The 27,976-nt window shown below is 35.6% G+C and overlaps 1 protein-coding gene across 2 annotated transcripts; it reads right to left on the bottom strand.

Annotated features, from left to right (window-relative positions):
* Positions 1-1,013: 1,013 nt before the first annotated feature.
* Positions 1,014-27,976, bottom strand: LOC145688182 (uncharacterized). 2 transcript variants are annotated; one of them, XM_081762041.1, is made up of 3 exons: positions 27,838-27,976; positions 2,756-3,180; positions 1,014-1,420 (listed from the first exon to the last, which is right to left on the bottom strand). In XM_081762041.1, exons 2-3 carry the CDS (start codon positions 3,172-3,174, stop codon positions 1,417-1,419), a joined length of 423 nt encoding a protein of 140 aa, XP_081618167.1. In that variant the 5' UTR covers positions 3,175-3,180; positions 27,838-27,976; the 3' UTR covers positions 1,014-1,416. The 2 variants fall into 2 exon arrangements, with proteins under 2 accessions (XP_081618167.1, XP_081618168.1); XM_081762042.1 differs by having other exon boundaries at positions 27,727-27,865.

Below are 27,976 nucleotides of genomic sequence, written 5' to 3'. Positions count from 1 at the left end.
ACTGAACTCGGAATAGGCTGAAGCAAATAAACTCATCTTAGTAAACTGTCATACTTGATCAATACAGGGCTGTATACTTTCTTTTGGGTCACTCTGTATTAGTCTTTCATTATAAATACAGGTACAAGTTCATGGAGAAAAGATACTACTCTATTCGTAATTAAAATTATTTTCTTACGAGCAATATGGAAGAGATCAATAAGCTATCACATAAATCAATAAAACTCTTGTTGGGTAGACTTACCGGCTTTCTTCTACATTGTTCCGTAAGAAAGATATGACTACTTTCCTCCACGAATAAAGTTCAGTCTTATAAGATCACAGCATATTACATAAAATAAACTTAAGTCTCCTAGGAACTATACTGCCTGACAACATATTCTAAATATATTTAAACACAAAGTAACCATAAAATACAATACTGATCTTAATATATTCTCGATTCACATTTGTAATTATTAAATATAAACAATAGAAAACATCAATAATGTCTTCCTACACATTAAGTACATCTGTCTAAGTTCAATTTATTGAGTTGTGTGAAATTAATTTTCTTGCAGTCTTTATCTAATATGGCAACAACCCTAAAAGTATTAATGTATTTTAAATTTATAATAAAGCTATCTTAGTTAATGTTAAAAGTTTGTTTAAGCAAATATCACACGAAACAACTAACCATTTTGGCACCATGCTGCTTTTCTATCTATTTCAATGAAGATATAAACAGTACTTAATACGCAGTAAATAGTAGTGTGTAATATATTGTCAGTGCAACAGTAACAGGGCATCAATATTTCATAATAAATATCACCGGGAAATACTTGTGTATATATTACATTAAGGCAAGAATTAATATATCCGCCTAAACAGCCTTAATGAAGATCAGCAGCCAAATATGAGAGATCAAATCTGAGCAGCTTTGTCGAATTAATTGACGTCGAAACATTCAATCTAGCATACAAAATATAAAAGTTAATTAATTTTAGGGCCAAAGTGAAATGAAGAGAAATACATTTAAGCAAAATATAAATAATAGCCCTTAAGTGAATTCTAAAGCACGTATACATACATACACACACACTCAATACACAAAACCAACTAAAATCACTTAAACCTATTTGCTGCTTGAAATTGTATATGAACTTGGTCGCGGCTGCTGAGTTGACATTTGTACTTTTCAATATTTATGAATTTTAATGAAATAAATATATTTTTCTTCTAAGTCTCTCAATGTGCTGACAATTTATGTCTTAAATTAATCTGAACTTGATGCTACAATAATACTTTGTAAGTTGTAGGAACTATAGCATACGTAAGTATTCGTCGTAAGGAACAACAAACAGGAACTTGATATATGACGTAATGTTTTTCAGCCTGGTTTCACTCGTATTTGCTTCCCCATCTTGATATGATGAATTACCTTTTTTAAAAAAGAAAGCAATAATTGGAATTAATTCGAAGAGAAAGTAAGATTTAAAAAAAAAAACTAAGTGACTCATGAGACATTCAGAACACAAAGGAATCAAGTCAATATCCAAAGTTGTGGAAAAAGAGCCATAGAGTTAGTATGATACACTTAAGTACATGTAAAAGTTAACACAGTTTTTTTTTTTTTCCAACTTAAGAGTTATTTACAATATCTGGATATTAATCTTTTAAGCTCTGAAAGAAGCTTCAGATAGCGATCTTAAATAAGAAATATATGAAAAATAACCAAAAGTGGACGTAGATTCCCTTATGTACTGAGCGCGCCACATCTCGCTTGAACGTGTACAATTTAGTGATTCATGAAACTTGGTATTATGTAATAGATGTACACCTACGTGTAAAATTAATTCATAAACACAGTAAGATACGATGATGTTATAGAACATCTATACAATGATATCTTCTACAAATATCCTTTCAGAATGTCTAATTAGGAAAAAAAAAACAACAACAACTTATTTTTGATTCTTTAGCAATTGTTAAAATTTTGGCGACTTTGAGAATAAAGCAAAATAACAGAAAAGAGAACTTTCAATGTGTCTATTATGATCCTGAAAATCACACGAAAGCTATATTGAAAAGTGAAAACAAAACTAGAAAATGGTATAGATAGAGATTTCCATCCATCTTCCTTATTTTTGTTCTTGGAAGCGTGGTGGTTCAATGAGATAGATTTCTCCACTAGTGCAAGAGGCCACTTGTTTGATGCACAATCATGAGAATTCGCGTATCAAGTCCTTGCAATTCTTGGAATTCTCCCACGGCCTTCGTTCCATCGACTCGTTGTAATTCATTTTCATTTTTCACAATTCAGCTAAAAGATTATCAGTGTGGGATACTGAACTAAATATTCAATTTTCTCTTCTTACTCTTTTAATATAACTGTAACCTTAAGTTACAGAAAAATATGCCCAAATGCAATTGCGAAGTTATCGGGGAGAAAATGGCATGTAAATAAAAAGTACTCGAGCAACCTATTGTATAGCTGAATTTCGTTGATTCACTGATTTTCGTCCGCCTTAAATTATACTACCAATCTTTTTTCTAGTTCTGAATGAACGTGTAAGTATGTAAATTGTAATCCATATCGAAATGCATTTTTATTCGTTAGCATTTTTTAATGATAAAAATATATCAAATGAAATACGATATTTGATATGAGAGAACAATGAAAATAAAGTAAATGTATTTCAAAATCGTAGAATATGATATATATTATGATAAATTACCGTGAACAAGATTTGGAAAATTTAGTATTAAAACTTACATATTTCTGTACTTGTTGATAGCATGCGTAACAAGTCTTCCAATCCTATCCAAATCTTCAGCTTTTGGTAGAGCTCTTTCCCCAATAGAACTTTTCAGGAATGCTGGGATGAAGAGTGTTCCTGCAAGGTAGACGACGAATAAAATTGCAGCAACTTTAGCAACATCTTTCCAGAAGTATCCACTGGTCATAGCATAGATAGGAGGCTCTGCCACTAGAGGATATTGGACGTTTCCTACTGGTACATAGTTTGTGCCTACATCCCTCTCATAGCCTTGGGGTTTAGAGTAGTAATAATAGTAGTTTTGCGAAGGGATTTGTTGATCGTATGTTGGTGCATCTGTAGAGGTAGCTGTCGGCACGAATGTATCTGCGTTGGCCAGAGCAAATACTACGAAGCAAATCAGTATGGTCTTCATGGTAATCTGAAAGAATAATATTTAGTAAGTAAAGCACAGAACCTTAAAACACACAGACCTAAGTCAGTAAAATCATTGAATCGAACATTGTTTAATTAGAAACTCGTGTTCTCAATCATACAATTTTGTAATACTGTTCGTGCCAACGATTTGAATTGTCAACCGGTGAAATTATTTCACTAGCTCAGCTTGTTAAAATGCGATATTGATCATCTAGCTAGAGTATTGCATGCAAGACATTTTAAAATTAATATTTAAATAAACATGCAACAGCAGTTTGAGTTTTTTCTGCCTTCTCAGTCCGATTTTCTTTTTACGAGGGTGATTCAAATGAAAACCTTTAAAGTGCTGTAAATATTATATCATAGGAATTAAGAAAAAACATACCTATCATTTTTCAACGTAGTTTCCCTACGTTCAATGCAAGTATTCTAACGCTTCGAAAGTGTATGGATACTACGTTTAAAGAAGTATTTTTTCCGAGACTGTAGCCACTCGTGCAGCGCGGATTTCACCTCTTCATCGTTTCTGAAATGATTTCCTCTCACCCCCCTCTTCCATCGCTTCTTTGAGTGGTCCAAATACATGAAAATCACTAGGGGCGAGGTCTGGTGAATAAGGTGGGTGTGGGAGACATTCAAATTTCAAATACTGGATAGTCTAAACTGTCAAATGGGCACTATGCAGTCGAGTGTTGTCATGCTGTAACAATACACCTGAAGTCAGAAATCCTCGACGTTTATTCCGAATTGCCGGGCAAAGTTCGTTTGTAAGCAGATATGAATAAGAACTTCTAGTTACTCTTGTCTCCCTATCCATGTAATGTTCCAAAATGACTCCCTTTGCATCCCAGAAGAGAGTGAGCATGACTTTTCCCACTGATGGTTGCGTGCTGATATTTTTTGGGGTCTCGGTGATGAGCTAAGGCGCCATTCCTTGCTTGATCTTTTTGTTTCTGGTTGGTGATATCCAGAACGATTCTTTCCACAAATGAACCACCTTTGACATGAAAACGACGCAACAATTCTTCACAGGCATCGACGCGACGGTCTTTCAATTCATCTATCAAGTGACGTGGCTTTCATCTTGCAGACACTTTATTGAATTGCAGCACGTTATGGACAATATTGTGCGCTGAACCAACACTAATGTCCAAAATGGTGGCTATTTCCTTCAGAGTAATACGCCTGTTAACCTTTATAAGCTCTTCCACTCAAAGCACTGTTTTCGTCCGTCACTACACAGTGAGCCTGCTCCAGTCGTGAGGCATCCTCCACAGACGTTACGCCATTTCTAAACTTTCTACACCACTCGTACACCTGTTGCAGGGACAAACACGAATCACCGTACTGAGTTGTCATCCTGCAATGAATTTCAATAGGTTTGACACCCTTACAACTCAAAAAACAAATCACAGATTGCTGTTCTAATGTGGTGCATGTTGCTAGTGGCGCGGACATCTTCGTACTGATGCTATTGCCGACTCCTGTGCTGTAGATTACTCTGCCACTCGTCTGTCATTTTGTGAAACTCAAGGAACACTGCTGCCAAATGCCAATTCCATCATATAGGCCTAACTTTTTGGCATTTTATAGCATTTCAAAGGTTTTCATTTGAATCACCCTCGTACTCTATAGTTTCGGTTCATAAATGTCAAAAAGTGTTTTTATTTAAAGACGTTATTCTATTATAGTTGACATAATTAATTAGGGATTGACAAAATTGTAGTAATTTTCTGCAAAGTGTTATAATATTTGAATAACTTTTAAACATAAGCAACGACTCCATATTGTCTGAGGTCACTTTAAAAAAAGAATACTGGTTTGGGGAACAAGCAGCTAAACTAATTGACTGAAATTTTGCGATGGAACTGAATAATTTCCAAAAAAAAAAAAAAAAAAAGCTTGTCTTTATCTGTAATCTTTTTTGCTTTATGGAGATTAACTTTAATACTTGAATGGTAAATTCTTGCTACTTCTGGTTTGAGTAAAAGAGAAGATGGAACCTATTGTTGAGACACTGAATAGATTCCAAAACACCGCTTCTGTCTACCTCTTACCGTTTTTGCTCAATGACTGTCAAAGTTAAAAGCGGAAATGGTTGTTTCTTTACCACTTCTGGTTTTAATATAGGATTAATGGAGGATACGGAACTTATTTTGGCAATGGGATTGCTATTCTCTAAATAGATTTAATAAAAAAATGTCGCTATCTTGTACTATGTTTGCTTCACAGAGATCAATATTGAAATGAGAAGTGGTAGTTTAATAGAGAGAGATGTAGGCGAAGATTGTATATTTTCTTGTGATACTGAATCGATTTCAATAAACCGTTTCTCGCTATCTGTTATCGTTTTTAGACTTCCAAACTATGCTATGCAGAAGTGTTGAAAATCTCATAGAACGGCTTTGTCTGTCCGTCCGTAGGTATCAGAGCAAAAAACGATAAGATATCGAAATTCGATTTTTTTTTTCATTCGACTTAACGTCCCAAGGATAGTTTCCATCTCCTCCGTTAACTCTATTCAAATAAGAAGTGGTTACAATTAATTCCCTCCAGTGTTGAATTTCCAGTTTCAACGTTTATCTCCATAAAACGAAAATAGCAACAGCAAGAAGCGGTCTTTTGCAATCGATCCAGCGTCTCAAGACAATGTATCACGACTATTTACAACACTCTATGAAAATCGGAAGAAGTTGAAAATTACTAGTAGTTCCGGTTTCAAAACTTATTTTCATAGAGCAAAAAAGGTTAGAAATATCGCAAAGTTTTATTTTCTTGACACTGCTTCATCGTCCCGAGAATGAGTTTTGTCTCTACTTTTATTTATCTGTTTAAACCTGAAGTGGTGAAAATTTGCGATTTCCGGTTACAACACTGATTGCATAATTGATAGACCGGAAATAGATAGCGACAAACAGATTTTGATATGGATTCAGCACCGTAAAGAATACCAGTTTCATCTGTAATTTTATTCCTCTATTGCTACTAAAATTCATAGACATCAGTTAGTACTTCCGGTTTCAATATTAATCTCCAGAGAACATAAGCAGTAAGAGCAAGTAATGGCTTTTTGATATTGATTTAGCGTCTAAGCAATAGGTTCTATTGTTCTTATTTCTCTATTCAAGTAGTTATAAATGTACTACTTCAAGTTTGACTTTTGAATTCGCTTAGTTTGGAAGTGTACGTAGTTTCACACTATGAAACGAAATTCAGTTGTTGTTCTATGGCGATCAACTTTGGAACCAGAAATGGTTAATACCTACCGCTTCCGGTTTGAATAGAAGGTTAACAGATGTCATGGAGCCTATTCTTGGGGTGCTGAATCGAGTCCAAGAAACCGATTCGTGATATCTGTGAACGTTTTTGGTCTGATACCTATCGACAGACGGGCAGACATAGTTATTAAGACTTCCGATGCTTATGCATAGCATAATTTGGAAGTCTAATAATTCTCTTTCTGATCTAGTCGTCGCATGAAAACCAGAGGAACGTAACTCCAAAAATAAGACTTTCGTTTCCTTCATGTTAGGACATAATTTTGAAAGCCCCACTTGGTGTAAATGGAGTGTAACGCCATCTGTTGTAATGTAGCTCAATTACCGTCTTATTAAAAACATATCTTTCTAAGAAAATAATATTTTTGTCCACTAGCCTGTAAACCTACGAAAATGGAGTTACGTTCCTCTGGTTCTCATGCGACGTAATGTTTCCACCTTTTTGCTGGAGAGAATCTGGGTCTCATTTCCGGTGGGAACTCATGTTGTTAAAATTCTACGTTAAGCTATAGGTGCACTTCTCATATAACTTCGCTGGCACAGAAGGAGGCCTAAACTTAAAAACAACAGTCCTTATGCAGAGTCATATTGACGTAGGATTAGCGTCATACTAACGGCCTGACTACAGCAGGGAACATAGGTTAGTCGAACTCTTTAGTATGGCACTAATCACGCGTCAGAACGACTCTGCATAAGGCCTCACGAATCTTTCCTTCAGGTTTATTTCAAAAGGAATTCTTAAGATTTCATTAACGCTAGCAGTTATTTAATCAGTCCCCCATATTTTATTTCTTCCGTCCTCGCTATTGAAAGGGACGCTAAACTCAAATCAAATCAAATCAAACAAATACGAGAAATAAGAAAGAATTAAAAAAAAAAATACGTATCCTCAAGGGGTAAAGGAAGATTTTTATTTATGTCGGAGACTAGAATATCTCTCTGATTCCTGAAGTTAAGGATATAAAACTCGGCATACATACTCCTCTTTCAAACTAACTGAAAACATGGTTCATCATTTTCTTAGATTCGGCTCCTGAAAGGGAAAAGGGGTGCAATATTTGTATTTTTTTTTTTTTTTTTTTTTTTTTTAAGAAATCCGATTCTTTGTTCAGAAAGTGTTCAAACTCTTCATTAAAAATAAGGAAACACGTTGCAGCGAGTTCGAAAATTCCACTACTTAAGGGAAAGGAACAATTGAATAGGTGAGTGTAAAAAGGTGAACATTGCACACCTTACTTTTGGAAAACGAAAAGGGGCCGCGGTGGCTCAGTGGTAGAGCGTTCACGTCTGGTGCTTGGGGTCCCGGGTTTGATCCTAGCCCCCGCCAAGTGAACTTTGTGGTGGACAAACACCGTATGCGTGGGTTTCCTCGGGGTTCTCCCGTTTTCTCCCACTTTCTTCATTCCACCATTTCATTCATTACTCATCATCACCGTCTCCTTTAGCCTAACCGTGGGACGTAAAACTCAAAGATTTCATTTTCATTTTTGGAAAACGAAAAACAAAACAGCTTACCGGAAAGTCCGTTGCTTATACAAAAATATTTGTATTGGATCTTTGCAACGTATGTTAAGACATTTATTTCTGAAAACGGCAAAAACGTAGTAAGATTGGACATTTAGTTATACAAAAATTGGCTATTTAAACTTTTATTTTTGGAATAATAATCTTTTTCTACTCTCATTCAATTTCTATAATATTAAAATTTCCGATTCTTTATCCAGAAAATGACGAATGTGAAGATTTGCTAAAGTTCCAAATGTTGAATTCAGGATATTACTTTTTTATTAGCAATGAATGAACAGTAATTGAAGCGTGTACGAAAATTCGGCTTCTCAAGGGGTTAACGATGAAATTTCTAAAATTTTCAAGTTTTCTGTTTCACATTCATTAAACTTCTTTCTTTTATGGGAACTGCTAGTATTTGAACATGTTTGCATATTATGTGTTCGTATATTTAGTTGTGTTTTAGGCTTCCAAACTATGCTATGCATAAGTGTCGGAAGTCTTATAGAACGGCTTTGTCCGTACATTTGTCGACAGGTATCAGAGTAAAAACGGTAAGAGATATCGAGATGTAGATTTTTTGCAGTCGATTCAGTGTCCCAACAATAGATTCCAAATTCTCCGTCAACTATCTCTTCAAACCGGAAGTGTTTCAAATTAGTCAATTCCGGTTTCGCTGTAGAACGAAAACGGTAATAAATGGCAAGAAGCGTATCTTTGGAAATGATTTAGCGTTAAATGACTACGTACTATGATTATCCCGAACACTCTACCAAAACCATAAGTGGTTTACATTAGCCATTTCCGGTTTGAACACTTATCACCATAGAACAAAAATGGTCATAGATAGCAGCAAACGGTTTTCTGAAATCGATTCAGTGTGTCAAGGGAGTGTGTCATCAAAACCCGCAATACTCTACCAAAACCGAAAGTGGTTGAAATTTACTACTACTTCCAGTTTAGATACTGATTTTCATAGAGCAAAAACGATAAGAGATATCGGGATGCAGTTCCCTACATTTGATTCAGCGTCCATCTCATTGGTTAATTCTCTATTCAAATAGAAAGTGGTTCAAATGGACGATTTCCAGTTTCAATATTAATCACCATAGAACAAAATTGGGAACATACAACGGCAAGCCATTTTCTGCAATCGATTCATGGTATCAAGAAAACTACTATCACAATCGTAACACTCTATAGATGAAATTTACTATTACTTCCAGTAATGGTATGATTTCAATAGAGCAAAAATGGTAAGAGATATTAAGATGCAATTTTTTCGCAATCGATTCAGCTTCCCAATACTAGGTTCCATCTTCTCCCTTAACCATCTTTTCAATCCGGAAGTAGTTCAAATTAACGATTTCCGATTTTAACCTTTATCGTCATAGGACAAAACAGGAAGACAGTCGATATGGATTCAGCGTCAAAGGAACACATTTTATCTTTGATCTTTATAATCTACTGTAAACAGTTTATATATATATATATATATATATATATATATATATATATATATATATATATATATATCACTATGTTTGTGACTCTAAATCTCCTGAACGCCCGATCGATCTCGATCAAATTTGTAACATGGATGAGGTTCGAGGCTGGGCTGGTTTTAGGCTATTCTCTTTGATGGTAGAACTGAGAGGTGGGGAGGGGAGGAGGAGAGGGTTTAAAAATAAATAAAACTTAACTCCTGAACCACTCGACCGATCTTGATCAAATTTTCAACATAGATGAGGTTCAAGTCTGGGGTCGTTTTTATGATTTAAATTTGATGGAGCAGTGTAGGGTTGGAGAAGGAGGAGGAGATTTAAAAATCAATTTATATAAGACTGAAAGTGACTATTTTTTGTAACTTAATAACTCTTGAACTATTCGACTGATCTCAATCAAATTTTCAAGATACACGAGGTTCGGATCTGGAAACATATTTACAGTTTCACTTTAATTGTAGATTCTACGTTAGGGGTAAGGGAGGGGGACGTATAAATAAAAACTAATAAAACCTAATAACTTTTGAACCACCCAACCAATCTCGACCAAATTTTCAACATATATGAGGGTCGGACCTTGGGTGTTTTTTTTATCGTTTCACTTTGACGAGCCAACGTAACGGATGGGGAGGGGGAGATATATGTTTTAAAAAATTAAAATAAAAATGACTGCCTTTGAGACTTCATCACTCCTGAACCACCCGATCGATCTCAATCAAATTTTCAACATACATGAGTTTAGGGCCAGGAATTGCTTTAGGCTATTTAATTTGACGATGCAACGTAGGGGAGGGGGAGGGAGAGAGAAATTTCAAAATGATCAAAAATGACCAATATTAGTGTTGAATCTATAGTTTTCGGGGTCGATGAGAGAAACAGTGACGCTTCTGATGCTGTTTCAATCCTAGTTCAGCCCTGATAGTTGAGGAGGGTGAGAGTACAACGTAGGGGAGGGGGATAAACATTTAAAAATGATCAAAAGTGACTAATATTAGTGTCTAATCCATAGTTTTAGGAGTAGCTGAGATTAACAGTGACAATTCTGATGCCGTGTGCCGCAGCAAGGAGGAGGAGGAGGAGGGGAGCTATATATAATAATGATTGAAAATGACCAGTATTAGTGTCTAATCCATAGTTTTTGGGATCATTCAGATGAACAGTGACATTTCCGATCCGGATTAAATCTAAAATCAACCCCGCCACTTGGAGGAGGGATATATATATATATGATCAAAAATGGCCACTATCAGTGTCAAATTTATAGTTTTCTGTGTCCCTTAGATGAACAGTGGTACTTGCGATCCCGTTTAAATCCAAATTCAAACCCGCAACTTGGGGAATGGGGAGGATGAGATATTTAAAAATCATCGAAAATGGCCGATATTAGTGCTGAATCCACATTTTTTGAGTTCTCTTAGATGCCATGGCCCACAACATGGGGTGGGGAATATATACATATGCATATATATAAATGGTAAAAAATGACAGATATTTAGTGTTGTATCTATAGTTCTTGCGGTTGCCGAGATGAACAGTGACACTTCTGATGCTGTTTAAGTCCATTTTCAGCCCTGACACTTGGGTGATGAGGAGGGGTAACATACATTAAAATGATTCAAAATTATCAGTATCAGTGTGCATTTAAATTATTTATTTCAACTAAGCGAAGCGAGTAATATATGGTAGTATAATATATATATATGTTCAAGTTTGATCATTGAATTTTTATAGTTTGGAAATCTACCGTAGATTCATACTGTGAAACGAAACTCATTTGTATTATTTGTGATTTTTTTTTTTTTTTAAGTTTAACACTCCATGATTAATCCCTTAAGCTAATGCAGACGAATGGTTAATGAAAGTAAAAGATTGTGAAATTATTCTTTTATGCTCTCCCACCGGGAATCGAACTCGGGATTACGTGCACTAAAGGCATATATACTAGTCAGTAGACCAGCTGTTTCGTATGGTAAATTCAGCCCTTTTCTTGGTATGTTTTGATGAATATCATCCTCAATTTTTGACAACGTTTTAGTCCTTTAATTAGAACTATTAAATATTTAAAATGCAGGGAATTTGACATTTCCTGAATTTCCCCTCCTGAATAATTTTCTAGCTGCGAAATCGCATTGGATATCGGTGTTAACTCAAAATCACATTTTTCTAGATATGCCTACTGGTTATCTGTACAGGATCTTGGAGAAAGAATGGTAGGGTTTCATGAGGCTGCTATGTAGGTATGATAGCATTTGGGTCATTGAATGAAACTTTTTTTTACAACTCACATAGTTGAATCAATGCAAAACAAACGCAGTGTTACAAAGAACCCCTGTACCGTGACAAAAAAATCATCATGCCACTTTTCTAAGTATAGTGGATTCTGGTAACACTGTGTTTGTTTTTACACTGAATAAGCTATTTGAGTTAGTGATGAGCAAATGCAAGACCAAGACCAAAACCGGGGTGGTCTTGGTCTTGGTCTTGCACTGGAATCCATGGTCTTGGTATTGGTCTTGGTCTTGGTCTCGCCTGCAAGGGTCTTGCAAGTCTTGCTTTTAAGAAATCTTATGCTTTTCATAAGTAAATTTTACTCTGGATATAAGGGATAATAAATTCTATAATGCGCCAATAGTAACGGAAATACAATGTATGTTTCTAAACGTAATATAGTTTACCTTCTTGCAATATGATGATAGTGTACAACATAGGTGATGACCTTTATTTTTTTAATGGGTGTCCACACTTCACTACTTATAAGATAAATCACAATGTTTCGTAATATTTTTATATTTTTAACAGATTGAACACTCCACTGGTTCCCAAACTGGGGAGACTACCCGTGAAACGCATGAAAGAAAATCAAGACGGCACAGATTATTAAAATATCGTGAATTGCAAAATTATTTTTACACTCTAAAGACGGCATATTTTTCTTTTCAAGAATTTTCAAGGCTTAGCTAATCCTTGGATTGAACAAACTTCGAATTAAATATTGAGATTTTGTTTTACTGATTCCAATATGTACTCTATGGGGCAGAAACATGGATATTACGCAAAAGCGATTAAAAAATTACAGGCTTTCTAAGCGTGGGCATGGAAAAAAAAGAGAATTAGCTGTGTTGGACGAAAAACAAATGAGGTGTTAGAAATATTAGCAGTAGGGGGAAAAAGAAGAATTTTAAATATTGTTAAGAGGAGGAAGATGGTTGGGATATTGGGTGAGGAGGAACTGTATTATGAGGGACGTGCTAGAGGATATGGTGGAAGGAAAGAGAGGGAGGGAGTGAAGGAGACTCTAGTTGAAGGAAGGTATTAAAACAGATAATTGCTAGCTGAGGACCACCGTACGTCGAAGCTTCTCAGTTGCAGCAATTAATCTGCTAATAATGGCAGAATAGCTATGATAATGATGATAGTATGTTCAGCAATATTGACCAAAAAAGAGGAAAAAATAAAATATTAATTTATAATAAAACCTCTTAATATTTTAGAATAATTTGAGAGAAAACTGAAAACTACCCAACTGTCTTTTGTGTAAACTCAATTTATATAAATACTTTTGACCTATAACTGTACAAAATCATTCTCACTTGTGAAGATGGATTACTAGCATCAATTACTCACTTCGTTGGGTTATTTTTTTAAAATATGTTTCGTTATTCAGTCAGTTTTTACTATTACTAAAGTGCTCTCTGATATCGGTCATTTTCGATGATTTCTCTCCTCTCCTCCTCAAGTTGCGGGGCTGAATTTGGATTTAAACGGCATCAGAAGTGTCACTGTTCATCTCAGAGATCCAAAAAATATATGGATTTGGCACTAATATCGGTCATTTTCAATAAATTTATATATCTCCTCCTCCCCCATGTTGCGAAGCACGGCATTGGAAGTGTCACTGTTCATCTCGATGAACTCGAAAACCATGGATTCGACATTGATACTGGTCATTTTCGATAATTTTTATATATCTCCTTCCTCCCCCTCCCCCAAGTTGCGGTGCTGAATTTGCATTTAAATGGGATCGGAAGTATCACTGTTCACCTTAGCAACCCCGAAAACTGTGGATTCGACACAAACATTTGGTCATTTCTGATCATTTTTATGTATCTCCTCCTCTCCAAAGTTACGGGGCTGAATTTGGTCGTAAACGGTATCGGAAATGTTAGTATTCAACTCAGCGACCTCGAAAACTATTGATTCGACACTAACATTCGTCATTTTCGATCATTTATATATATATATATATATATATCCCTTCCACCAAGCTACGGGGCTGAATTTGGATTTAAACAGCATTGGAAGTGTCACTGTTTATCTCAGCCACCCCCAAAACTATAGATTCCCCTCTAATATCGGTCATTTCCGATCGGTCGGGTGGTTCAAGAGATTAGGAGTCACAAACATAGTCATTTTCAATTTTATAATATATATTTATTGTTGTAGTATGTTATATCGCTCAACCTTCGATGTGCCGTATATCTAAGGAGGCTAAAAGTTATATTGATAGACAATTATTCAATGTATAAGCATACGCCCATGAAATCAAACTTGCGGTCACATGCACATGCAAGTTTTTATTAATGTCATGAAAATGTTATTTCGATGTTATTTTATGAGCACGCATTAAAAATTTCCAACGGATGCTTGAGTCTCGGAGCCAAGGCCATACCCACTTAGTCGGCATCTGTGTGTACAGAATTACCGATGTTCAATATTACGTTTCTCTTTAGTTTTAGAAGAAGAACACCACTAACATGCTTTGAAATGAAATGAAGTATCTAGTTTAACGCCCTACTATTATGCATCAAGGCTAAGGGAGACAGTGATGATGAGAAATGATTGAAATGATCGAATGAAGAAAGTTGGAGGAAACGGAAAACACCTAGGAAACCCACGCACATGGTGTTTGTCCACCAAAAATCTCACATGGCGCAAGATGACACTTGTGTGGCTTGAAAACGAGCAATATCAACAGAATACGCGAACAACCAATTTAGAAAACGTCATACTGTAGCTATATGCTACAGAGACAGATCGACTCACACGGATTTCATAAACTACTGGAAACACAATCACTCCAGTGGCATTTTTACAGAAGCCAAGAAATTCAAGTAAAAGATGTAATGACTTTCTTCCCCTTTTTTATATTCTATAAAAAAATCAAGTAGTACCGGTACTTGTACAAGATTCTTGCGCAAGAGTCTTGGTCTTGCAGGTAAGGTCTTGGTCTTGCAGGTAAGGTCTTGGTCTTGGTTTTGGTCTTGCACCCCTTGGTCTTGGTCTTGGTCATGCATCGGGATTCCTGGTGTTGGTCTTGGTCTTGCATGCAAGACTCTTGCAAAAACTGCAAGACCAAGACTCTTGCGCTCACCACTAATTTGAGTTGCTACCAGAGCCGTGGCGTGGGGAGGGCGAGCGGGGCAACAGCCCCGGGCGCCGAAGTAAGGGGACAAAAAATTCGGAAGAAAAAAGGAAAAAGACATGAAAAATTGCTTGGAATATATGATGGGGCGCCGTCGTATACTCTCGCCCCGGGCGCTGATTTTCCATGGCACGGCCCTGATTGCTACACAAAAATGTGATCATTCATCTACCATCAATTCATCACAGCAGTTCCACGAAATCCCACCATTTTATTTAGAAGAGCGTCTCGTATGTGTGTATGTATACCGGGTGTTAATGAACTATACCGACAAATTGTAGGAGGTGTTTCCTCGCGTCAGAATAAGAAGGAAATGTTTATATGGGTATGTGGAGGAAAGTGCATAATTTCTGAGCTATTACCATCCAAAAGGGTGAAAAAACACATCACAGTATGCATTATTTCGAACATGAAGAATCGTGGAAATGCAGGTGGTTTGCTCCATAACTTTCCGAGCATATCTGGAAATTCTTTATGCCCTGTGGGAAATCCCTTGCACACCCATTCCATATTGCTGAAATATAGAGTTTTGGATGGTATACATGTGACTTCCTTTATGCTTATATGGGTGCTCGAACGTCAAAATAACGCACTTGCATGTATTTTCCCACGCTTTTGTATGGCCCTACTTCCTAAACAATGCACTTTTCCCCACAGGTTCCTATGAAGTATTTTTTTTTCTTGCTTTGATGCGAGGAATTATTTCTTACAGTTTATTGATTTAGTTCATCAACATCCTGCACACATTGTTCTATTCCAAACCTGTGCGTTTTAAAAATTTGATGCAGGTAATTAAAAACATCAAAAGTCCATTTTATATTTTAGATCAACTTGTAACTGTGGTAACTCACGTTTATTAAACCTAAAGATTTAGGCTCACAAGAAGAAAAGCAACAGAAATAAAACTCACTTAAACAGACCATCTATCATGTAGGATAACAGCTACGAAAAATGAATCAAATATCGAACATTTTTAATAAAGCTCTCTAGAATTGGTCCCGCCTTTCCTCTGTAAGAGTTTTGTTTGGCTTTATGTTTATACAGTGTATTCTGTACTACTTTGTAAAACCGTAGTTTCCAATAATTTAACTTAGGAAAGACATCGCTTATATAAGGAATTCCTTTCCTTTTGGAGACAAAATTTAGAAATAAATTAAAATTAGAGTTTCACGGTCAACAATGGTTATTTCCTTTAGGCTAAAGGAGAGGATGAATTAATGAAAATGAACATGACATAATTGGTGGAATGAGAATGTAGGAGGAAATGGTAGAATCCCAAGAAAACTCACAAATATGATGTCACTCATCACACACTCACTTGGCCGGAAATCAAACCAGCGACCCCTCGTACCAGACCAGAAGTGAGCGCTCTACTGCTGGGCTAACGTGTGATATACACCTCTATTCCTATATAGCAAAGTGATCTAAATATTAGTTTTCTAAGGTTCATCCAGAGCCCCCTGGCTTTTGTTGGTTAGCATATGCAGTTTCAGTACAGGAAGCCCGGTAGAAGCTCATATAAATCCATGTCTCATATAGCCTCTCTGCTGAAGACATTAAACTCGAACTCAGCCAACCAACTATCTAATTTCGGACAAATAATTTAGAGAAGTGCCTTTTGACTCAACACACCATTGTTCTGAACTGAATAATATATAGCTATAATATAAAGTTCCTGAACGCATTGATGGTACAGTATCAGTTTTTATCCACCAGGTTGACTTCTTACAAGACAAATTAGGAAAATATACGAACTAATATTTAATTTTCTTTCAGGAAAAGAACGAAAAATTACATTAGATTTAGCAGAAAATCCCTTATATTTGCCCAACAATGACCAATGTTTCACCAAATACTCCTTGTGTGCACTGAGAAAAATCCGTTCTCCGGACAGCGGTATATTGTACAAAAGGGCTTCGTCTTGATCTGGTGCCTGGGCCAAGGTACTCCTGACCAAAATTTGGTAACTCTCGGTCCATTCGTCTGGTCCCTGGGCTGCACACAGACAGACAAACACACAAACAAACTCTTTATTTTATTTATATTAGATAGACTTGCACACGATATACGGTCCTAACCGTGACTAAGGTGTTAATGTTAGCTTTCATATGAATTTCGGTTTCTACGTCAGGCTGCTGGTGAAGACAAACTTTTTTTAATGTTAACTAGCTGAACCTGTACTATTTACGCAGCACACAGTTCTAATATGAGCGTGAATCTCCTTCCCACTTCTCAGTATATCAGTGCAAGTTCCTTTACATATACAAGTAAAGGACAGGAAGACTCTTAAAAGGAGTGAATTTCTATAGACAAACATATAAATGTAGTATTTTAATATATAGAATGTAGGGGTGAGTTTGTGCAAACTTGGATAAGTGATAGATGATACCAAATGATTTTTTTAAAAAAAATATTATTTCATATCTGAGAATGCCTCATTGTGGGTCCATAAACCTTCGAAGTTGTTACCTTTCAATAGGTTTTGTCATTCAGATTAAAACAAAGCACCTGAAATGCCCGCCAGCCCGCTATACATAGGTCCTCTACTGGTTGCCTTTCACGAGGGTATCAACTAAGGTTATTCCGATAATCGAGTAATCGATAACAATTCGATAAAATTTCAAAACCGTTTCGTCGATAAAGAATTTTAATTTTATCGAATATTCGAACTTTCGAGACTCTCCAATTATTCGAGGCACTCTAGATTCTCGGAGTGTTTGGAAGAAACAATGCAATCGATTTTATCATAGATGTACATAATATGTACTACATATATGCAGGGTGTTCATTTTAAAATTTGCCTCGCTTGAAGTGAAGTGAAAGAAAAATGAAATGAAATGAAATATTTCAGTTTTACGTCCCACAGTCATGCCTTATTAAAATGCAAACGCCTTGAACAATAATTTTAAAAAAAGTAAACTTTATATGAAAGAGGTCTACCTAAATAATTTATTTAAAGTACACATACTTTAAAATATTTGTTTCCGTTAAACGTGAAATTACGAATAACCGTAAATCAAAAGTTTGAAATCAAAGGTTATAGATTGGAGCTCAGGCACTTTTGTTGCTATTGTAGCATTTTAAAAGATAGATTCAGATTTCACGTCCGCTTTTAACACCAAAGCGATATGAGATATAGCCTACTGTTTAAAGTGAGATCCGAACCAATACTGGCCTTGTATTCGAAGCAAGTACTCCTACCAAGATTCGAATTCTAAACGACGCGTGTTGGTCCTTCGAACACGACGGAGCAGATCAAATATCAAGGTTTTTAAAAATATATTTATGTATTGTACCCTCTGAAAAATATTGATATTTATTCATATCTTAGGGGTAAATATTGGAAATTTGTGAAAAATAGTAATTTTTTTCCAAAATATAAAGTATTTAATCTCTCTCTCTCTCTCTCTCTCTCTCTTTCTCTCTGAGAGAGAGAGATTAAGTACTTTACATTTTGGAAATAATACTATTTTTCACAAAACATTTCCGGTGTGTATCCCCGAGATATAGGAACAAAACAGTCAAATTTTATCCCCTCTTTATTCCATTGTTTTAAACTTTAATATTTTTAGATGATTTCTAAGTTGCTGCTGTTACTTACTTTTTCCAACCTAAAATAATGGCATAAAACAGTTAAAAAGGGTTATTTTCTCGAAAATGGTACGCAACATTTTTCTTCACGTGTATTATATTACATAAATTAATGTCTTTAAGTGCCGTTATTCTTTCGTCCTAAGTAGAAAACCTAGTGAGCAAACTTTGAAAATTAAAAGAGAAAATATATTGTCTTAATTTGAACTCTTTACCACAGAAACATAACAAACTATTACACAGTGACTTTGTGAAGTAGTCAATTAAAGAACGTTATGTAAATTTGTTGTGCATCATTCTGTTGTGCCTTATTCTTTCGTACTTTCTTGTACTATAGCTTCACATGTTAATATCTTTGTTATACTAAATCTTTCTACTAATAAATAAAGATTTAATTTAGTGTAGAACTCTATTTCATATCTACAAAGCTGTTCTGAGCATAACTAAAATATAACTTATTCCTGTTTATCCCGTATCTTCCCAAATTATTTTTCTCATGATTTTTTGTAGTTTTTCGCTTTAATTAGTCTATTTAAAGTTCAAGTAATATCAAGAAGGCGACAATTTATTTTTCTGACCGCTTACCTGTGCGCAGTAGACCGCCCCAAAAATGGGACAGTGGGCACTGGAGGGTAGGTGACATGAAAAGAACTAGTGAAGGCTAATTGCAATTTTTAGTATGTATTTACAAGCAAAAAAGAGAGCGAATTTAAACATGTTGTTCTATTTAGCACTTTATTTCTTATATTTTGTAAACTGGAGTAAAAAATATTAATAGTATATAATTCAGAGAAAAAGTATATATGTGTTTATACATATATGTGTGTATATATAAGATCTTTGTAAATACACGCCACTAAATAATGTAATTAAGTGGCGGATCTAGCTCGGGGCCGGAGGGACCTAGGCCCCCAGTTTTTTAAGTAACAAAAATTATTGAAGCTATTGTTAATATATTTTTGAAAGTTTATAGTAAATTCATGATACACCTATCATAGTCTTGTTCTGGTTGCCCCCTCCTCCAGTTTTTACTTTCTAGATCCGCCTCTGAAGCAGGCACGTGCATTATCAATCCTTAGGAGAGAAAGTTTATGAAACAATTAGCATGAAGTCTGACATTACACTTTATACATGCTTTAGTAATTTTGTTATGATAATGTATACATGCTTTAATAATGTATACTCTTCACGCCTTTTTTGTGTTACACTTTTTTCTATTGGGTGTCTGACCTTGTCTAGCTGAACGCAATCAGGAATACGTTTGTTGGTTGCCTTCCGGGTTTCTTCCTAGAGATAGTCATGGTGTATATGTTTCTATATATGATTGGATGACTGTTCCTGTACATGTCAAAAAGTCCGTGCTATTGCTTTGCCTTCTACTATGTATTAACATGTATAAATGATACGCGTTGCATTTGAGAGGGTACATTCGAAATTGCTGGTACGGCCTACCATTCCTTCATACGAATGTGGACTCTGTAAGCAGCAATATTTTCATCCAACGTTTCAGCACCCCTATCAACATATGTATACTGCAGCGTAGATTGGTTGACCTATATCAGATTTTCTTTTTAGTGCTTCACTCCAACAGTTTGCTTTTCCTAATGGAGATACGCCTACCTTATTTATAGCAGCATTAACAATATTATTATCTCTGTGCCTTACAATTGTTATACCTAATACTATATCTGTTATCTGATTATATGAGCCACTTAGCATTTTCTTCATTCTTTGCGGTTGTTTTATAGTTGAAATAATAAAGGGTTGTGACGAAATAAAACAATGTGGAACATATTGGTTGTCCTTCCATAGCAGTTTGCGTTGACGCAAAGCAAAATTTGCATTTTAGTTTGGGTAATCGTAATGGATATACCAACACGCAAATTTTGCGTTGACTGATAAGAAATGCTGTCTATTATTTCATTTGTGATGTGAGTGCGTGTGTATCTAAAGTTATTTTAAATGTAGGCAATGCAGATACAAGAAGCAAATATTGTAGATATCGTTTTCTATTTACATCCAGACTGCAACTATCAGGTGAAATTATGCAAACCAACAAGTTATGTAGGTTGTACTCCCACCATGCCTACAGTTCCCATTGCCCCATTTTTGGGGCGTCTGAGTTTTTATGTTGGTTAACAATATAAGGCTACAATATTCGTAGATGTTTTTGAATATGAAAGGACCTAATACAATGAGTAAACGAAATTGATCAAATTTAAAATACTAAAAGATAGAAAAAACAATTCACTTTTTCCGACTCGATATTTTGTTGAGTTTTCACTAAATTCACTCCTTTCCATGACCACTAAATAAACAAATCACAAACGGAAATTGCAGGTCCTGTGTTGCCACATACCAAACCCATTGAACAGTAAAATAATTACTTTTAAATAATATAATAGGTAAATGAAAAAAAATAAAATGTAGTCGCCCCATAAGATTAGGTAATTAGTTTTACTGTTACATAATCATTCCGTAAAGAAGTAGTAATATCGCGTGTGTCCGTCTTTGCCAAAATTAGAAATTAACTCAAAAGATTGTGTTTATGAAATATCCATAATAGACGACTAACATGAGTCATACTGAAACTTTCACTAGATAAAACATTTTCCGCTTTTTTTCTCGAGTCTATGACCTATTTTTAAATGCAATGTACTCGGCATTCTGACTCTAGTTCTCTCTCAGTTATCAAATAAACCTTCGGAGTTTTTTTTATTAACCAGTGTCCAGTAGCGAACGCAGGAATTTATTTCGGGAGGGTGCAAATTCAATATGAGGGTATTTTATATTAAAATTCCTAAAATTGCCCCTAAAATTAGGCTAAATTTACACAAAAGTCGAAATTTCAGGTGGGGATCCGGACCCCCAGGAACCAGCTCTTGCGTACGTCCCTGCCAGTGGCACCCCCCCGAGGGATCCAGAGGGTCCGGATTCTCCTAAACTTGCTGAATTCTGCACATATTTGGAGGGTTTTTGAAAAATATACTTGTTCAGAAGATTGTTAAATGAACATAAAAGATTCAAACTTCTGACTTTTTCTGTATATTGCACTTGTACCCTCCTTTTCAATAGTAGCTATTGCATTATATTTTTAGGAATAGAAATAACACTGCTTATAGGTTACTGATACTCCGAACTGTTGAGATTTTTCTTTTTTTTCAGTCTGAAGTTCTGTGTTTTAGCTAAGGATAATATGTAATAAATGCTAGACACGAATTTTATAAATGATCTCTTCTCTGAAATAGCTATTTTCTTATCAATCCGAGTTTTGTATATTCAGCTTTCAGACCATTCCCAGGAAAATGTACAGGTTGCTATCGCAGGTCAGCTCCTCACAATGATTATCATACCCAAAACAAATGACAGTTGGTGCGGGCGAAGATAACTATTATTTGGCTGCATCCTCTTCTAAATAGTCATTTGAAGGGACAGGGAGTCGATTGCTCCCTGAGTTTGAGAGTTAGACACATTTGAATAAATTGTATAGTAATATACTAATGAAAATTGTGAACTACGTATCTTCCGTCCCCCTCCTCCCGAGAGCTCCTCCGTGGCTAAGCGGTTAGCGTACGCGCCTTTGGCGTGGGAGACCCGGGTTCGATTCCCGGAGGGAGCTCATGTGGTTCGGATTCCACGTTAATCAGTAGGTCCACGTCTCATATAGCCTCGCTGCTGAACGGGACGTTAAACTCAAAATCAACTCAACTCAACCCTCCTCCCGATACACAAGCAAAACCTCAAACGATGTTCCTGCATGATTCTGCTATACGAACTTCTTAAAATACTCAAAAAAGAAAAAAAAATATCTTCAAATCACCCAGTCATACCTTTTATATTTGTACCTTTTCTTTAAGCTACTTAAATTTACATAATCTCTATGTAGTATTCAAAGAACCTCCGTGCCTAAAAATAGACCATTTTTCTTTAATTCCAGTCCGTACATAAGTTTTCCAAAACAAAAGGAAATCTATATATTAAGATGCTAGGTTTATATGTTTGTCCCCAAAGAAAAGTTTATATATTTGTCTCCAATCATTTCAACAACGACATCGAAAACCACAATTGCTAGAAACATGCCGTTTTCGCTGGTTGATTCCAAATTTTGTACAGATTGTCCAGTTTTAATTGAATATTTAAAAAAAACGTGGCCGTTATTTCCTTATTACATTTTTTACAGGTACACTAGACGTGTTGAATTTTTTTTAAAAAGTAAAACGTCGTATCCTATGACTTATACATTCCAACAGAACATAGTTGTATACAGGGGTTGTATATCTCTCAGGCGTTTGTTTCATGGCCAAATTATAATGAATAACGAAGGCTAACATTTCTCCAGTCTAAGATGAATCTTTATTGTTTGGAGCGTTTTGCCCAATGAACACCATATATCACTGATATTCTTATTAATTGTGTATGTAATGTATTTGCTTGTTACACACTGCATGCAAGAAAAAAGAAAACACTGATCGTACATGAATTAGAAACTCCAACCGGAAGTAGGCTCAAATCTTGCAAATGATGCGAGATATTGAAAAAATAATCGAAAAAAAACTCCTCTTTATGGTACCCCTTACCGATTTTTATCAAGACGTCTTTAACTTGTGTCTGTAAAGGGACATGTACAGATGTTGTGAGGAATGGCAAGGAGATTCACGCTCATATGTGAATGATGCTCTGTGTAGAGAGCGCAGGTTCAGCTAGTAACGTATTACTATCATAATTATGTTATTCAACTCTTTTTAAGAATACTAGCCCAACAATGTATTTATGGAGAACGAGACATTTATATACCTCAATGTAATTCTGTAATAATCTATATATTAAAATTCTAGGTTTATACGTTTGTGGTCAAGAAAAGTTTATATGTTTGTGGACGTTTATTTGTGGTCAATGTTTTGGACAGTGATATCTCGGAAACCACAAACTCTACAAAGATGTTTTCCCGGATGGATTGCAAATTTTGTATAGATTGTTCAGATCTAGTTGAATATTTTAAAAATTGGAAGTTATTTATTTCATTTTTAGGAGTACACTGGAAGTATTGAAAATTAAAAAAGTAAAGCATAATATTCAACAAGTTATACATTCCAACACCACACATTTGTATAATGGGTTAGTATATCTCTCCGGCGTTTGTTTCATAGCCAAATCATAATAAAAAACGAAGGATAACCATATCTCCAGTCTAAGATGAATCTTTATTGTTTGGAGTGTGTTACCTAATGAACACCATATATCACTGACATTATAATTAATTGTGTGTGTAATGTGGCATGCAAGAAGAAAAAAAATACTGATCATATATGAATTAGAAACTCCAACCGAAAGTTGGCTCGAATCTTGCAAACAATGCGAGATATTGAAGAAATATTCGAAAAAATCCCCCTTTTATGATACACTTTGCTGATTTTTTTAAAAATCAAGACGTCTTTCACTTGTGTGTGTAAAGGGGCGTGTACAGATGTTGTGAGGAATGATAAGGAGATTTATGCTCATATGTGAATGATGCGCTGTGTAGAGAGCGCAGGTTCAACTACTAGATAAATAAAATTCTCGTTAAGGAAACAAAAAGTTTAAAAAGAAAGGTATGCACACACTCACTTGATTGATGTTACTTATTCTTTTTTAAAAAATGTTCGTCTGTACTAAATAAAAGGTAATTTGTTGATAAAGCACAATAATAACCAAAACCAATGCTCATATCTATTTCAGCATTCTTTATATTTTAATAAACTACGTTCATTCTCATGTTCTATATATTGCAACTTTAAAAAGGAATACAATGGCTTAGTTACAGAGCGCTCACATCTAATGCTAGAGTTTTCTGGTTCGATCCCATGGCATGTGCGGTGGGCAACATCATGTTCGTGGATTTTCTTGGAGTTCTGCTGTTTTCTCCCACGTTCTCATTTCACCATTTTAGAGCTCTCCGTGGCTAAGCGGTTCGCGTACGCGCTTTTGGCGTGGGAGACCTGGGTTCGATTCCCGGCGGGAGCTCATGTGGTTCGGATTCCACGTTAATCAGTAGGTCCACGTCTCATATAGCCTCGCTGCTGAACGGGATGTTAAACTCAAAATCAACTCAACTCAACTCATTTCACCATTTCTTTCATAGTTATTCAGTTTCATTAATAATGCGTCTTTTTTCTTAGTTTAACTCCCGCGATTACGCACCGAGGCTAAGGAAGACTGTGAGGGTGAGATGGTTGATAATAGTCGAATTAAAAAAGTGGGAGGAAACGGGAGAAACTCTAGAGTTAATCACGTATATGGTGTTTGCCCAGCACAAAATCCACTTGGTGGAAGTTGGGGTCGAATTCAGGACCTCATACACTCGGGGTGACCGCTCTACCACTGAGTCACCGTGACCTCAAACATCCGTTTCCCTTAGGCAAAAGGACACAATCATGAGATGGAAACTAGAGATTTCATTTTATTTCATTTGAAACTTGAAATTAAAATTCCCTGGCGTTACAGGATGTAAAAGACTGACCGGCCAGGTCAGACTACATTTAGTTTGGTAGTTACATTTTAGTTAGATAAGTAGTTACGTTTAGTTACATATTAACACATAAGCTTCCTTTATACCCAGCTTTCTACACTGCAATTCGGTACATTTTAATTTAAGTTAGTTCTGCATTTGCATCAAGATGCTACATCAATACGAACTTTTATGCCCCCATCGAGAATCGAACCCGGGAATACGTCCGACAAAGGCATAACCACTCGAATATACAAAAACAAGACTGAAACAAACATTAAAGTATAGAAATTATTCATGAAACAAATTGTTCCATGAGTTATTGCGTGATGTGAAGGTGCAGGTTCAGTTTCTGAGAGTAGTAACCGAAGATAAAGTTATGCAGACAAAACTAAAGATAATAACAATACCGTAGCTAGGAAGTGGCCAGGAGGGCTTATCCCCCTGATACTTTCAATTTTTGTTTAGATAAATATAAGCTCAAAAAAAATAAGAATCAAGAATGTAAGGTGAACTGAACGTAGCCCCCACGCAAAAGAAATATCCCATCCCCAGTATTAGTCTTCTGGATACAAGGCTGGATAATACTTTATAACGAGGCAAAATGAACACATCCTCTTTTCCCAAAGAGAGTAAGGAAGTTTAAAACGCATGGAATCACAAATGTCACAATGTTGATAAATGCAAATAGACATGATCTCTAAGTAGCTGAATACTGTAATATTGCCTAAACGTGGAAATGCAAAATATCTGTATCGACCAGGTATCTTCTGATGGTTCCTTGTAAACTCGGCATTGGGTGGTCAGCTTAGTTCGATTCCTATCAGGCCACTCACCATAAGAAGTCTTCCACATTCTTAGTCACATCAAAGAGAATACCGGCATGCTACCGTAACTCTTTAAAGACGAACTTTAAAATACTGTTTTTTCAAAGCAGATGGACATTTTTGTATAAAACAATTCGTTTAAGTTGTTTTCATTTTATTAGAGGCACTTATAAAAACTAGAAGGCGTGCTTTAAAAAGTTGTACTTATAACTTGTTACACTTGCAATAATTGTTCTAAGGTTTGAAAATCATCTTCATTAAGATTTTATAGGAAAGAAAGTAAATACAACATTGCATTAGAACATTTTGTACTAGCATTCACAATAAATAATACATAAATAATTGATGCAAATACCTTAAAGATTGAATACTGAATTTTATCATTATTTATTAGAAATTGTCAGAACTGGAATCCTCGTAAAGAAGTTCTGTAATGTGATCAGCATCTAAAATGCTTCCAACCTCAACAACATAAACCTGAACACGACTTGTGCTCACGTAAGCTTTCAATGTGACATAAGAATGTATCTGTCCTATTCTGCGGCTCAAGTTTGAATAAAGTGGTGCCAACAAATGTACACGCTACAAATATAGCCCGTAGATCATTCGCGATTAAAAAGTAAAGCAAAGGACGGGCTATGGACATCCCTAAAGTGTTAATTTAGAGACGCATTTAATTTATAAGAGGTCACGGTGGCTCAGTGGTAGAGCGTTCACCTCTGGTGCATGGGGTCCTTGATTTGATCCCAGCCCGCGCCAAGTGAATTTTGTGGTGGACAAACACTATGTGCGTGGGTTTTCTCGGGGTTCTCCAGTTTCCTCCTACTTTCTTTACTCCACAATTTCATTCACTTCTCATCACCACCGTCTCCTTTAGTCTAACCAGCATAACCGTGGAATGTAAAACTGAAAGAGTTCATTTAACCTTTATTCCCTCAGTTTCAAGCAATAAAACTTTAAGTTTTACCAGCGTGACGTCCCTAACAAACTGCCTTTGAATGTGAAATTAAGGATTACCTCCTTAGAGACGTAATTTCCAAGGGCACTGGAACGTTTTCAAAAGTTTTTAGGAGAAGTTTATATATCGAGTTTCATGTTCCTAATTTGAAGGGTTCCTGGGATTTGAGAAATAAAAATATTGGAAACTACCCCGTTTCCCCTTCAGAAGCAAGATTTTTGAAAACACTGTGACGTGTGCAATTATCTTTAATGAGGGAATTATGTACGAAGTTTCATTTCTCTAAGTTGAGGGGTCCTGAGGTATACTATTTGTAGTAAAAAAAATAAATAAATAAATAAATAAAAATAACCGCTTCCTCTCTTAGCAAAACATTTTAATCAAAGGACATATTAAAAGCCTAGTTTAAGGTAGGTACTATGTTTCAAAACTCGTTTCAAACAGACCAACGATGAAAATTTGTATAGCGGACAAAAACATATACCGGTATGAGCTTTTTTTAAAGTAAGTTAATGGAAAAACATGACTTCTTGGTAATAACTTTGGTAATAATAACTATGAGTATAACGATACATGTATCGCGTGTTCTCACCTAAAGAATAATCGGCACAAACATTTACTAATTAGCAAATAATAATACACATTTTTAACTTCCGCCGTAACCCGAACTACTCGACAACCAAATAGAAAATAAAAGCAAAAAAATAAAAGTGCCTAAAGACACACACACACACACACACACACACACATATATATATATATATATATATATATATATATATATATATATATATATATATATATATATATATATATATATATATAAAGAGTTTTAACTGTAAATAAAAACTATTAAAACATAGCAAAATATAAAAAAAACAATACAATAGTAGTGGGGAAAAACGCATGCAATCAATGTTTATATTTAGAAGACTGAAAGAGTAAAAAAAAGAGGACCAGGATAATGACTTGTTCTTACGTGTGCAAGGCGTAACGACAGTAAGTATAACAAATGCAAACAAAGTCTGACGAAAAATAACTCGGAGCTCTAAAGAAATAGTAGGCAAAGAAACCGGTTCAGGTGACTTACTGGCAGAGTGACTGACTGACTGACTGAAGGTGCTGCCTCCGCACGGGTTGGATGATCGTTGAGAACTGAGCTGAGGAGTGGGGTAGGCCAGGGTTTTTCTGCTGTTTGGCCACATTCCAGGTCAACTCTTCACCCGGAA

The sequence above is a fragment of the Thermobia domestica genome, chromosome 6 (assembly GCF_964235325.1).
Source record: "Thermobia domestica chromosome 6, izTheDome1.hap1.1, whole genome shotgun sequence".
Taxonomy (NCBI): domain Eukaryota; kingdom Metazoa; phylum Arthropoda; class Insecta; order Zygentoma; family Lepismatidae; genus Thermobia; species Thermobia domestica.
The sequence above is the reverse complement of the archived record's forward strand: the minus strand, read 5'-3'. Positions and strand labels throughout refer to the sequence as shown.

Bases quoted from the DNA above. Each gene is read 5' to 3' on its own strand.
- LOC145688182 (XM_081762041.1), bottom strand. From the start codon at position 3,174: ATGAAGACCATACTGATTTGCTTCGTAGTATTTGCTCTGGCCAACGCA.